Raw genomic sequence first — 13,878 nt, 5'->3', positions numbered from 1 at the left:
TATTGAAGTATGATTCACATACCGTACAATACACCCTTTTAGACCGCACAGCTCAATGGTGTTAATATATTCACGGAATTGTGAAAGCATCACTGCAGTCAACTCCAGAATATTTTCATCGCCCCAAAAAGAAACCCGTCTCCTTTCGGCATCATCCACCCAGACTTAGGCAACCACCGATCTGCTTTCTCTGCACTTGCCGGCTCTGGACACTGCGTAGAAATAGAATCACACACTATGTGGTCTTTTGTGACGGGCGTCTTTCACTCAGCATCAAGTTTTCAGCTGCATCCGTGTTGTAGCGTGTGTCAGGACCTCATTCCTTTTTATGGCAGTCTTTTTCTTTGTTATTTGTTTAAGTTTTATTGTCCGTCTCCTTAGGAAGGGATGTTCCATGAGCGAGGAGATTTTGAGGCTCAGCCGCGGGGAGGGATGTGTCCCGTGTCACACAGCTCATCTGGAGCACGTCCTGAACGGGAGCACGGGTCTCCTACTCCGTGGTCGGCTCCCTGCCGCCCTCCGCAGCACAATGCTTTGTGTGTCCTTGAAACCCAATCAGTTACATCCGTTGATTGATTATCTCAGGCCCCTGGGCAGCGTCCGAACTTGCTCAGGCTGGTTTAGGAAGAGACCTCCGTGCATCCCTGTTGTTTAGGGGGGAGGTTTGAGTGTTGAAGTACAAGGAGGCATTTGTTTGACATTCACGAAGCCCTGTCCTTCTTCCCTGGCGGAATCTTGAGGAACGCTGCTGGGAGCATGAATAAACGTGCAGGGCCGAGCTCCCCGCCGTGGGGGGCTGTCCTGGCAGGTTGCACACACGCACGTAAGCAGCGCTTCGCCGAGGCCCTGCATCTGTTCAGCACGTGAATGCAGAGTAGAATGATGCAGTCCCATTTTTTATTTTTGTAACATCTTTATTGGAGTATAGTTGCTCTACAAGGGTGTGTTCGTTTCTGATGTGTAACAGAGCGAATCAGCTCTACGTATACATACACATGTATCCCCGTGCCCCCACCACCGTGGGGCCGTGCGCAAAGACGGGCGGACGGGCCGGCTCGGGCTCCTGCAGCCCTCTGCGTGGAGCCCCCTGGGTCAGGCCTCTCGCGGCCCCGGGGTTGCTGACACATGCTCTCTTCCTTGACCCAGCTCCAGATGAGGATGAGCGAGCGGGCCGCCTCGCTGAGCACCATGGTGCCCTTGCCTCGAAGCGCCTACTGGCAGCACATCACGCGGCAGCACAGCACGGGGCAGCTCTACCGCCTGCAAGGTGAGCGCGGGCGGACTGCGGGCGGGGCGGGGGCGGGGCTGGGGCGGGGCTGGGGCGGACGGCTGGGGCGGGGCTGGGGCGGACGGCTGGGGCGGGGCTGGAGCGGGGAGGTGGGGGGAGAGGGCCCAGCTCCTCCCCGCTGCCGCACGCCAGGCTGGTGAGCCCCCTTCCTCCCAGAGCCTGGCCCCCGTTGAGGCCTCACTCCCCGTCGCTTATACTGTATCCCAGTGTCCGGGGGTGGGGGGGAGAGAATTGTTTAAAATGCAGATTCTTGGGCCCTCAACCCCAGAGATGCTAGATTTTAAGGTGTAGGGAGCGGCTTAGCGGCGTGCACTTTTAACCACCTACACGGGGTCTGGGCACGAGGTCTGGCCCACGCTTGGGGAAACAGTCTAGCGGACTGATTCCTTGGGAACGTGCTGCTGGGCTGCTGGCGGTGCGGACGGACGTTCAGGCCCCGCGAGGACCTCGGAGGGTGGGGCCCGGCCCCGAATGTGTTAACAAGCGCCCAGATGATGCTCGTGACTCTCCAGCTTGGGACCCACGCTCTCCTGGGAAGGGAATGGCCTGGGGGACGGCGAGTCCTGGGCTCTGGTTCTCCTGTGACTCCAAGCCAGTCCTAAGAGGCCCCTTTTCCAGAACAGCGATCTCTGGAGCAGGGTACAGAACGGCCCACGGAGGGGCAAGGCGAACAGTGAGAAAAATGTTAAAACATGTTCTTATCCTTTCAAATGTACCTTTGTATGTTTTATATATAAGGATACCTTGTGTATGTATAACTTATAAATGAATGAATAGGCCTCTGTAGGGGGTTCTTGCTGAAGACCTTTTCACTGGTGAGGGGCAAGATCTCCAAACACGGAAGAATATCTACGAGACGGCACCTAGTTCGTACGCAGAAACTTGCCAAATACGTGAATGCAAGAACGAATGAATGACAGGAGACAATGGCCTCGGCCATAAATACCTGCTGTCTGTACCCCAGTCACCCAGCCTTCCCTTTGGCCCTTCCTGTTGATCGTCCCTCCCCCAGAGAGCTTTTCCTGGTCTTTCTCCCTGGAATTCTGGGCCTTTCCCCTGTCCGAGGTAACTCTTTCTCATCTCTAGGTCTTAGTTACCTCCAGGGCCCTCCCTGACTCCAAGGCAGGTCCCTCAGACTTTATCGTAACTGGTGTGGAATCTCCGGTCGTGTGTACCCCTAAGATGCAGACGAGGCCACCCTCTTTTATAGCCGCACCGCAGTTTTCATTTCATATTTAGTTGTGTGGCCAGTTGACTCAGGACTAGCTCTTCCAAGAAGCAGTAATACCAAGGAGGGCAGGAGACCTGTGTCTTCGTTGTTTCCTCATTATTTTATCCCCCAGTGCCTTGCATGGAGTCCATGAATATTTGTTGAACGACCTTCTAATGTGAAGAGGGCACTGAAGGTCCTTACATTCTAGTCTTTATGACTGTAGGCTCTGTTCACTTGTGGGGAGCATGGCATAGTGTAGATGCTCAAAAATTACGTCCTGAGTGCCTGTAGGAGTGACAAGTGACTGCCTTGATAATTGATAAATAAGCTTACCTTCCAAGACACATCTACACAGAGAGGGAGGGTTGGATTAGATCAGGTTGTTATAAATGCCATTGGTTTCACGTCAGAACAAATTCAGAAATTTTTGCAGCATTTGACTTATAACATCACAGTTTTCATCATTTACATATCGCTTTACCATTATTCCATTTTCTTCAGTCTCTTCTATTTAAATATATTTATTTTTAAAAGTATATTTTACTGTCTTTATACTGCTGTACCAATTACCTATATTTTTTCTAATACACAATAAGTTCAACTATACAAATACCAATAGTAATTACTGAAGGTTTAAAAGAAGCATGTGGGGCTTCCCTGGTGGCACAGTGGTTGAGAGTCCACCTGCCGATGCGGGGGACGCGGGTTCATGCCCCGGTCCGGGAAGATCCCACATGCCGCGGAGCAGCTGGGCCCGTGAGCCATGGCCGCTGAGCCTGCGCGTCCGGAACCTGTGCTCTGCAACAGGAGAGGACACAACAGTGAGAGGCCCACGTACCACAAAAAAAAAAAAAAAGAAGAAGCATGTGTTATGAACATATACTCACAAAAAGCTATGGAGTTGCTTTGTAACTTGACTGTCTACACAAACCCAAATAATCTTTACAAAAAAAGGTATGTCTTTTCAGATTCTGTGTGTCTGGAATGCAAAAGAAAGTTGAGAACCAAAGCGATGTAGGCTTCGTAAAGAGAAAATGGATAAATTGCTTGAATTCCTGAGAGACAGCCTGGTAATTAGAGAATAGTCAACTTGTATCAAAGTTAACGAATCAGTGGATTCCCCCAGAATACAATGTTTGGAAAGATGAGAGTGAGGATGTCATGGATATTTAGTATGTATTGCAGTTTCAGAATTTATTAGCAAATATCCCAGAGCTTAAAAATCCTCAGGACGATCTGGACAGAGGAAATGTCATACGAAGAAGACGCTCGCTTTACAATCCTTACTTTACCTAAATCTAACTCTCTTTAACCAAAACGAGTAGGCATTCATCAGAAATGATTTAAGGCTAAGGGTCTTATCAGACCCTTTAATATTTTAAAAAATCTTCTTAAGTTTAAAGCAGATGTTTTAGATACTGTCAGCATGCGGTTTGTATGCTCCTTGGGTTTATACAACTACCTCTGACAATGTCTACATCTGTTTGCTACGAAGAAAATAACTCTGTTTTCCAGCAGACAGACAGAGTTTTTTTAAACCACAAGGACAAAAACGGCAGGTTTACGTGCATGCAAAAAGCCCATATTATGGTTGGAAAACCATACATAGCCGACAGGTCTGGGATGATCATCAGAGACGAGTGACCCACTAATTCCAAAATAACAGTAGTGACAACGTTATCTTTACAAGTGGAGCAGAGCAACGCAAAACCTCACCGCAAAGGAAAAAAATCATGTTCCTTGAGAAGTTTCTGTTGTTTTTGTCAAAAATAGCAAGCCGTCAACCAAACGACTCATCAGAATTGGATTTATTTGATAAATCTTTATCTTTAGGTTTGTTATCTATTATTTTTATAATTCAATACTCAAAAGGTTCAGGCAGACCTTGGAGATATTCGGAGTTCGATTCCAGACCACCTCAAAAAGGCGAATATTGCGATAAGGCAAGTCACACAAATGTTTTGGTTTCCCACTGGACACAAAAGTTATGTTTATGCTATAGTGTAGTCGATTAAATGTGCAATAGCATTATGTCTAAAAAAGATGTACATACCTTAATTTAAAAATACTTTGTTGCTAAAACATGCTACCCGTCATCTGAGCCTTCAGCAGGTCGTAGTAGTAACATCAAAATCACTGATCACAGGTCACCATGACCTGTGATAATAATAACGAGCAAGTTTGAAATATCGTGAGAATTACCAAAATGTGACACGGAGACACGAGGTGAGCAAATGCGGTTAGGAAAAATGGTGCCAACGGACTTACTCGACGTAGGAGTGCCGCAAATCTTCAATCAAAAATATGCAATATCTGCGAAGCAGAATAGAGTGAAGCACGATAAAACAAGGTTCTGCCTGCATTACTGTAAACTTAAGCTCAAGTTTATTGGTATGGATTTTCCAAATGAGCACAGTAGTAATACCTACAAAACAGTCATTTGAAGATAGTGATAGCTTAGTTTCTAATGAAATAAATACCAGTGATGAGAAAAAAAAATGCCACAGAATTCCCTCAGAGATGATGGATTATCAGACTTTGTGATTGATAATTTTATAGGGTTTCGAAGGTGATTGTGTTCTAGGTTTTGAAGATGATAATTAAAACTATTGTTTGCTCTTTGTTAATATATAGTATGGCCTTCATTGAACACAAATTTCCAGTAGAATTCTTATATTATTCCTGTTTTGACTGCATGCTGATACTGAAATGTCCTATTATCTTGGAATATTTCTGTGCATGAGAATGGCATTGTAATTGCTGCATTTTTTTTGGCTGCATTTATATACATTTTTTGGTACCCGTTATTTCATCCAATTATTTGTTTTCACATACTTTTGTTACCTGTGTAGGAATTAATGTAAATGTATTTTATTTTGATATTTAATTTGTACCAGTGTTTACTGAGATATTTCCTCACCAGCGTGTTCTGTGTAGATTTGTCCATATTTATTTTACCTTGTGGATTGCTTTTGAGTCGCCAACATTCATTAAGATGCAGTGCTAATACGTGCTGTGTATGCAGTCTGGGGGCTCAACTTACCAGTAAATTTGATAGATTTAAAAAAATGTTCACAGACTACCTAAAAGTATCTTGCTTATTATCAGGGGTGGTCATTTACACAACAAATAAACGGGATAAGTTCATCTATTCCAGCTATACCACCTGCTCTCCTTCTTCCTTTCTGCTCACCCCCAGAAAAAAACATGAAATTGAGAAAAACTCATAACGTCATGACCCTGGGTGCCATAGGATGAGATTACACGGCACGTAATTTCTTCTTGGTTTGCCGGTACCCATGAGTTGTAATTCCTCTGGCCAATTCGCCTACCCTAATGTATTTCAAGCCGACGTTTTCTGACAGATCTGGTGGTTATTCTTGGAAATCAGACCCTTACGAGGGCATTCATCCAACTGGTCTGAGAAAATTTTCTTCTCCAAATTTAGTCCTAGAGTGCCACCTGCTGGTTGGTTTTGGAATTACCACCTTATTATTGCTGTTTCTGGTGGAGAGAGGAAGGTGCTGGTTCGGACATACCCACCTACACTAAGACGTATTCAGTCCCCTTTCACCGCTTCTCTCACCCCATCTGCCAGTTTTCAAAACTAAATTCTCTTCTATGTTTAGGTATATATAGAATCAACTGGTGAGGTTTATCATGAAAACTGGGAAGAAATTCATGAAACGGAAGCATTCAACAGTGTGCTGAGCACCGTATTCACAGGATTCTTTTTTAAGAATTCATTGTATAAAATAACCAGAGTCATCTTTCCCCAGTTGTCTTCTGTATTGTCCTAACCCTGGTTGATATCACCTTCCTCCAGAAAAGTACTATGCTCCAATAAGTTTGGAGCAAAATGCTACATGTTAAATTCTCCTTTAGGAGGTTCAGAAAGCATATCAGTATTTTCCAGACTCTGAGATGTCCTGTAGTAAAAAAATCTGTTTAGTCTTGCTTAAATCGGAGCTCTGCAAATTTATTTGAACATGCAATCTTGTCTCTCCTTCTTTACATAAACAAACATTAACATACCTCTAGTAAAGTGCCAGATTTGTTCCATACAAGGGAGACTGGACATACTCATTGAGCATCTTTATAAAAGCTACCATTTCGGGCTTCCCTGGTGGCGCAGTGGTTGAGAATCCGCCTGCTGATGCAGGAGACACGGGTTCGTGCCCTGGTCCGGGAAGATCCCACATGCCGCGGAGCAGCTAAGCCCGTGAGCCATGGCCGCTGGGCCTGCGCGTCCGGAGCCTGTGCTCCGCAACGGGAGAGGCCACAACAGTGAGAGGCCCGCATACCGCAAAAAAAAAAAAAAAAAAAAAAAAAAAAAAAAAAAAAAAAAGCTACCATTTCTTGAGGATCTGCTGTGTTCCAGGTTTTGCACTAGGAACTTAACATACATGGTCTCATTTAGTCCACAAAGCAGCCACCTGAGAGTATTTTACACCCATGTGCAGCTAAGACACAGAATCTGAAGGGTTAGTGATGTGTCCAGGATCACCTATCTAGTAAGGAGTTGAGGTTTTCATCTCTCCATTCATTCACTGACGCATTCATTAATTTGGCAAATGTTAATTGAGCATCTACTTTATGCCAAGCACTGCGCTAGGTGATGGAGGTACACTGGGGCTACGAGACAGGCTTGTTTCTGCCCTTCTACAGCGTATAGTCGAAAGGAGAGTCACAGTAATTACACACATATATTTAATTTCAAATTTGGTCCATGTCAGGTTGAAAAGAAACTGTTTGTAGTAGAGAATGGTGAAGCAGAGCTGTTGTTGGTTTTGGGAGGATGATGACAAAGGGACTTCTTTAGAGGGGCTGCAGCATTTACCCCAAGACCTGAAGTCTGAGAAGAGACAGCCATACTGAGAAGCAGGGAAAAGCACTGTCCACAGAGAGATCAACAAGTGCAAAGGCCCTGAGGTAGAAACGAGCTGGCGTGTTCAAAGAGCAGAAAGGAGGTGGTGTGGCTGGAGCACAAGGGCCTTTAGGAGACAGCGGGTGTGTCCAGCTTCCTTGCGATGTTCTTCTCAAATGCCCTCACCTCCTCCTTAAAGTTAACATCTTAGGAATTTTGCTCTTAATCTTAAGGAGCTCCGTTGCTCAATATTTTAGAACCTTTCTGTTGGAATTGCCTTGGAAGATGGCATCCCTTGTTTCAAAAAGAAAGAAAGAAAAAAACAGGCACGTATCATTGATCAGATGTGACTTTAGATAATTTTAGGAAATCAAAGAGTGGCATCAGATGTTTGTGTCACTCTGCGGGACATCTTCCATGTTGCTTATTTGGTTCACCTGGCAACAGCTCGAGTCGGCAAGAGTGGGACTGTCTTCTGCACTTCAATGAAGGCAGAAACTGAGACCCTTGGAGGTCGAGTACTTGCTCAAGATCACATAGCCACTGGGTGGCGGGACTGACATTAGAACTTCAGGTTTCTGACTTTTAGTCCAGGGCTCGCTCTTTCTTTTATCATACGTCCTTGCCTTTGGGAGGAAGCTCTGCTCCTCCTGAGTGTTTCCAAGACAAGTACCATGTGATGGAAATAGCTCCGCCAGCGGGTTGGTTCCAGGCCATGCGATTTACATTTTTATTTTAAGGATGATAGATTCTTGGAGCAAGTGGCTACTTTGGAGGAGTTAACATTGGTTTTTCTTTCTTTTTTATAATTTATTTTTTATTGAGGTATAGTTGATTTACAATGTTGCGTTAATTTCTGCTATACAGCAAAGTGATTCCGTTTATATATATAATAATATATATAATATATAATATATATTATATATAATGTATATAATATATATAATATATAATATAATGTATATAATATATAGTATATAATATATAATATATATTATATACTATATATTATATTATAATATTGTATATACTATATACATTATATATAATATATTATATATAATATATATAATATAATATATAATATATAATATATATAATATATTATATATAATATATAATACATATAATATATTATATATAATATGTATAGTATATATTATATATATTATATATACACACATTCCTTGTGACATTCTTTTCATTATGGTTTATCAGAGGGTATTGTATATAGTTCCGTGTGCTCTACAGTAGGACCTTGTTGTTTATCTATTCTCTATGTAATAGTTTGCATCTGCTAATTCCAAATTCCCAATCCATCCTTCCCGCACTCCCTTTCCCCCTTGGCAACCACAAATGTGTTCTCTGTAACACTGATGTTTCAGTATTAATTCTAACACAGTCACACACATTGTATATGCAGCTGGTAAGAGAGAAGTAATAGATTAAGATATGAGCAAATGTGAAAAGATGACAAATAAACCAGGGTCTCAAGCTCACGTGTCTGTAGGGGCCAGGAGGACATGCCAGGACTGAGTGGTGGGGTCCCTGGTAAAAAATGGCAGGGAGGCTGTGGGCCTAGAAAACAGGGACCTCCGCCCTTTACGGGAAGTTTGCAGTCATTCAGATATTGACAAGCAATTCCAAATGTTCCAAGCCCTGCGCCGGCCAGAGAACAGGGCTGGGCCCAGATGGCGTCCACAGGCCAGTACCAGCTTGTGACCTTTTTGTGAACGGCAAAAATGTAAAAAGAATCTCTCAATCCATCTCCTGGCTTTAAGCTTAAAAACAGCATTCCAGCCAAGCCGGGAAGATTCAGTTCACCATCGTGATAGAAGCTGCAGGTGCATTCATTTCGACTTGACCTCAAGTGATGCTGTCAGTCACTTTTCTCGAAAACTTTTAGAGTCTAAGGAGCCACCGTTGAAGATTCAGGAAGGGCTTTGCACTTGACTGAAGATACGGATTTTGCATCAATATTGTTTGTATGCTCTCTGCTTCCTGCAGGGGATTTTTATCAAACTGTAATAAAGATTTGCCTGGATTTTTACTTGTAGGACTCAAACCCATTAATGCAGTTTCTCTACGTTATAGCGTGTGTTTATGTGTGCGTGTGTGTGTGTCGGAAAGAGAATAGAATTCATGTCCAAAATGGCTGGGAGGCTGGAAGAAATGATTTCTAGTAATTTGGGATATTTTAATATTTAAATTACTTTAATAATAATCACTGCTATTGTGTACCAATGACTGTATGACTAGATATGTATAATTTTCTTATGGTTCAGATTTGAGGCTTGCAAATATACGAATCCACGATTTCTTATGTCAAAAGAGACTCAACTGGGGCGTGATGGAGGCCAGGGCTGTTGGTGATAACGAGGTAGAGCTTAAGGCTTAGGGGGCCAGAGGCCACTGTGAACCTTTTTGCTAGGTCCAGTGTTTTTTTTTTTTTTTTTTTGCGGTACGTGGGCCTCTCACTGTTATGGCCTCTCCCGTTGCGGAGCACAGGCTCCAGACGTGCAGGCTCAGCAGCCATGGCTCACGGGCCCAGCTGCTCCGCGGCACGTGGGATCTTCCCGGACCGGGGCACGAACCCATGTCCCCTTCATCGGCAGGCAGACTCTCAACCACTGCGCCACCAGGGAAGCCCAGGTCCAGTGTTTTGAACGCATGTTGGTGGGGCGAACATGCTCCACTTAGCTGGGGTCCCATCTCCCTGTGTGTTAGGCCGGCTCGATCCACACATTTGGTTCCAGGAATGCTGTACTGTTGTGTAGGTTTTGCCTTGCTCACTTCTGAGAGCTGTTCACCTGGTCTGCAGTGTAAATTCCTTTGCTTGTGGTAACCCTTAGCCAGCAGATGGTGCTCTGTCTGCAAGAACTGGAAAACTGGCCTCCTGGCCAAATCCCACCTGCTGTCTGTTTCTCTTCACATTTCCCTGGAACATTCACGCCCATTCCTTACATATTAACTGGTTGCCTTTGTGCTACAGGCAGCAGAGTTAAGTAGTTGCTATGACACCATACAGTCTACAAAATCTAAAATATTTCATATGTGGCCTTTTATAGAGAAAGTTTGCCAGCCCTATCCTGTGTCACAAAGGGGGCTCACAGTTGCCTTGTGTGTTGCCTTCCTGACTTCTTCATTTTTCTTGGTTTGGAACTTAAACCTTTATTATGCAATAATGAAGGCTAAATGGATTTTAAGAAGTCCTCTTTTACCGCAAGATTTCCTAGGTATAAATATAACACTGTCTTACTTCTGGTCCGGTTTCCAAAGAGCGTCCTCACCAAAAGATGCCACAGTCCTTTGATTCTGTATCATTTCCCCTAAATATTCTGGGTATAGGAGTTGAAAAAGACGAAACATTAAGGAGGAGGTTGTCCTTAACTGCTACTGGTCTGATCATAGCTCAGTGCCAAGGCCACATGCAAATGATATGTTAATCATGCCATCTCTTATGATTTTCATTTGCATATCTGTGTGAGTGGCCTCTGGGAAAAAAGTCCTGTGTCCTATGTTACTTATTTCCGCTATAGAGAAACTTGTGATTAGCTAATCTGGTTGTGGGCGTTCTTGAAATATAACTGCCGATTTCTAAATCTTTTTTGGAAAAGATGTCACCAGCCCTCTGAAGCTTCATCGAACAGAGACTTTTCCTGCCTACCCATCTGAACACTGACGGAACTGCCAACAATTGCTGTGTGACATGCTTGTGATGTGTCAGGCACAGATCCCCCCGGGAGGTCAGAGGATGACCCCGAGGGAAGCGCTGAAGAAAAGAAGCTACACGTCCCGGCTGACTGCGTGGTCCTTGGGAAACTCTGCAATACCGTATTTGTCGTTTTCTTTTTTTCCTTTCTTTTTTTTTTCCCCTTAAAAAAAACTTAGCATAATTGAAACCTTTTCCTTAAAAGGTTTTTCTTTTTTCTTTCCTTAAAAAAAACTTAGCATAATTGAAACCTGCTCTATAGATATCGACGTTTTCTTCCCTCTTTTACAGTTGGACAGAAAGGAGTCGATGCCACAAAATGATTTTCTATTGTAGATACCATGTCCCTTGCACCTCTCTGAATCTGTCCTTTTGCCGATTCTTGTGGTTTTTCCTTCTGAGTGTTTCAATTGTATGACAGTACTGACAATAAAATGGCTCTTAATTATTTGTTATTTGTTTATACCATATTCCTCAGTTATTAATGTTATGGTTCTGCTTAACTGTTGGCCATCATATTTTATTATATTCCCCATTAGTTAAATCAGTGCTTTAACTCAGTATTACCTATTACGTTAATAAATCACCTTTCCAAGCACCCTTTATATTCTTTATAGGGTTACAATTTCTCTCTCACACCATCTCCCCTCTCCCTCCTTTTTAAAAAAGCCTTTATATTTTGTTTGGTGTACTTTCCCAAAACATTTTAAAATAAAAGATCATTCTTCACCCATATGGTCTTGGGATTCTGGCTATATGGTTTTCTCTGTATCTCCAGTGTTTCTGAAGGTATGTGAATATTTGCCTTATGAGCCATGAGTGTGGTTTGGCATCGCGTTTGATGGAATCCAACCATTTATGCGTTTGTTCACTTGTTCATTCAGCTGGTCTGTGCTAAGCATCTACTAGACAGAGTCAGGAGACACAGAGATAAAAAGACACAGGCTCTGTCACCAAGGACCTTAAGTGCAGAGGAGTATGACGAGGAAATAGAGACACAATTTCAATACAGAGTCACATCTGCTAAATGGACCCCCAGAAGATGGTCACTCTATTCCCCAGGTTTTCCCACCAGGAAACTGCCAGATGGGAATCAAGTCTTGTGAGCTGCTGAGGCTAGAATTGCTATAAAACTGCATGAGACAGCAGAGATAGTGTCTGTCTCGGTCACGACTCTCTTCCCAGTAGCATTGCCAGATAAAATATAGGACATCCAATTAAATTTGAATTTCAGATACACAATGAATAATTATTTAAGTATAAGTGTATTGCATGGGACATCATTGGACCTAAAAATGTCCATTGTGTATCTCAGATTCAAATTTGACTGGATGGTGTATATTTTTCCTTGCTTAGTTTGGCAGTCCTATTTCCCAGGCCCTAGAACTGTGCCTGACACATAGCTCATGCCTGAGAAATATGTGTTGAATGAATGGAGGAATAAACTCCTATCCTTGGGATAGAATTCTCTCTACAAGTGGAGGCAAATTAACATTGATGGCATACGTTCTCAGTGTCAGGCCCGGGGCTAGGCCCTTCCAAAACGATTATTTTCACTAGGAAAAAAAGAAATTTTGCTAAAGTCCCCAAAACAGGGACATTAAGAAGGTTCGTTTTCATTGATGTTCCTTTTCCAAAAATGCATAGTTTCCTAAAATGGAGATTGACCAGCAGAACCCCAAAGGCCCTGCTAAAATCCCACCTGGATCTGAGTTGGTTGGGATCTCCAAGGACCCTGCTGGTTAGGATGTGTTTTTCTCAGGGGTGGAGACATATTGGGGAGGGAGGATTAAATTCAGCTAAGAATTAATTAGTGGATTAGGGATGTAGAAATGATTTAGTGCTAAGGGCTTCACTGGGAGGCACTTGTGTTCTCTGTAGCTGCTCTTCACATCCTTTTAGCTCATCCTGCTTCTCCTAGATGTATTTGTATTCATCTTTTAAAAATTCGGTTTGCCACACACGTTTGATAATTTGCTCACTGTTCATTTTCCTGACTCTGTCTGGCTCTTATTTATTTATTTTTCTCATCTAAAACTGCCTCATAAGAGGTTCTCCCTGATTCCCAGGGCCTTGGCAGCCAGCACGGGGGAATTAAGTTGAAGAAGTAGATAAAGCAAATGGAATTAAAGAAATAATTATAATTATAATGAAGTCAGAATTGCTGAAGCAAGTCTACAGCTAACGAGTGTGTGAAGAGATGTTGCTGAATGTAGTTAACTACAAGCCAGAGCCTCCTTTAGGACTTTTCAAAAAGAGACATATTGCCAGAAAAGAGTTAGAGTGCTATTAGATTGTCCTAACAGCTTCTACTTATTGTCTCTGCTATTCTGAGAGCTTTACTTGTGTTATCTTACTGAATCCCCACCACAGCTCCAGGAGGTAAGTATAACTACTGTTCCCATTTAACAGATGAGAAACTGAGCCTTAAGGAGCTTAAATCATCTAAAAATATGCCCAAGATCTCTTAGCTCTGTTAAAAGGTAAACTGAGGCAGGTTAAAAGAGTTTGAGTATCCATCTCTTTGGATCAGGCAGCGCCCAACCACAAGTAGTTAGAAGTGCTGCATGAACAGGAGGTTTTTACAGAGAAGACTTGGAAGCAAAGCAAGGAAATTATTTGCCTGACTCTAGTGGTTGCCTTATCTGGGAAAGGCTAGTTGGCTGTTTGTGGTTGGTTGTTCCTAAGTTTCATTTTCTTGGATTTTCATGCACTGACTCTGGCTTACGTTTTGCTTTGCTCATGTAGGCTATCAAGGCATTAGGATCACCCCAGTCTAATGGCCTTCCTGTTTGATT

The 13,878-nt window shown here is 43.1% G+C and overlaps 1 protein-coding gene across 2 annotated transcripts in view; it reads left to right on the top strand.

The window, feature by feature from the left end:
• The window catches only part of DOK5 (docking protein 5), a 154,132-nt gene extending 142,308 nt beyond the window's left edge, over positions 1-11,824 (top strand). The window contains exons 7-8 of one of the 2 annotated variants that reach the window (XM_059038964.2): positions 1,147-1,267; positions 10,986-11,824. In XM_059038964.2, the coding sequence (XP_058894947.1) occupies positions 1,147-1,267; positions 10,986-11,050 (186 nt within the window). In that variant the 3' untranslated portion in view covers positions 11,051-11,824. The remainder of the gene's footprint in view (positions 1-1,146; positions 1,268-10,985) is intronic. The other variant, XM_067013775.1, reaches the window with a different exon arrangement.
• The last annotated feature ends 2,054 nt before the right edge of the window (positions 11,825-13,878 follow it).

The sequence above is a fragment of the Kogia breviceps genome, chromosome 14 (genome assembly GCF_026419965.1).
Source record: "Kogia breviceps isolate mKogBre1 chromosome 14, mKogBre1 haplotype 1, whole genome shotgun sequence".
In the NCBI taxonomy this organism is placed as follows: Eukaryota; Metazoa; Chordata; class Mammalia; order Artiodactyla; family Physeteridae; genus Kogia; species Kogia breviceps.
Note: the sequence above shows the minus strand (reverse complement) of the source record. Positions and strands in the feature narration are given on the sequence as shown.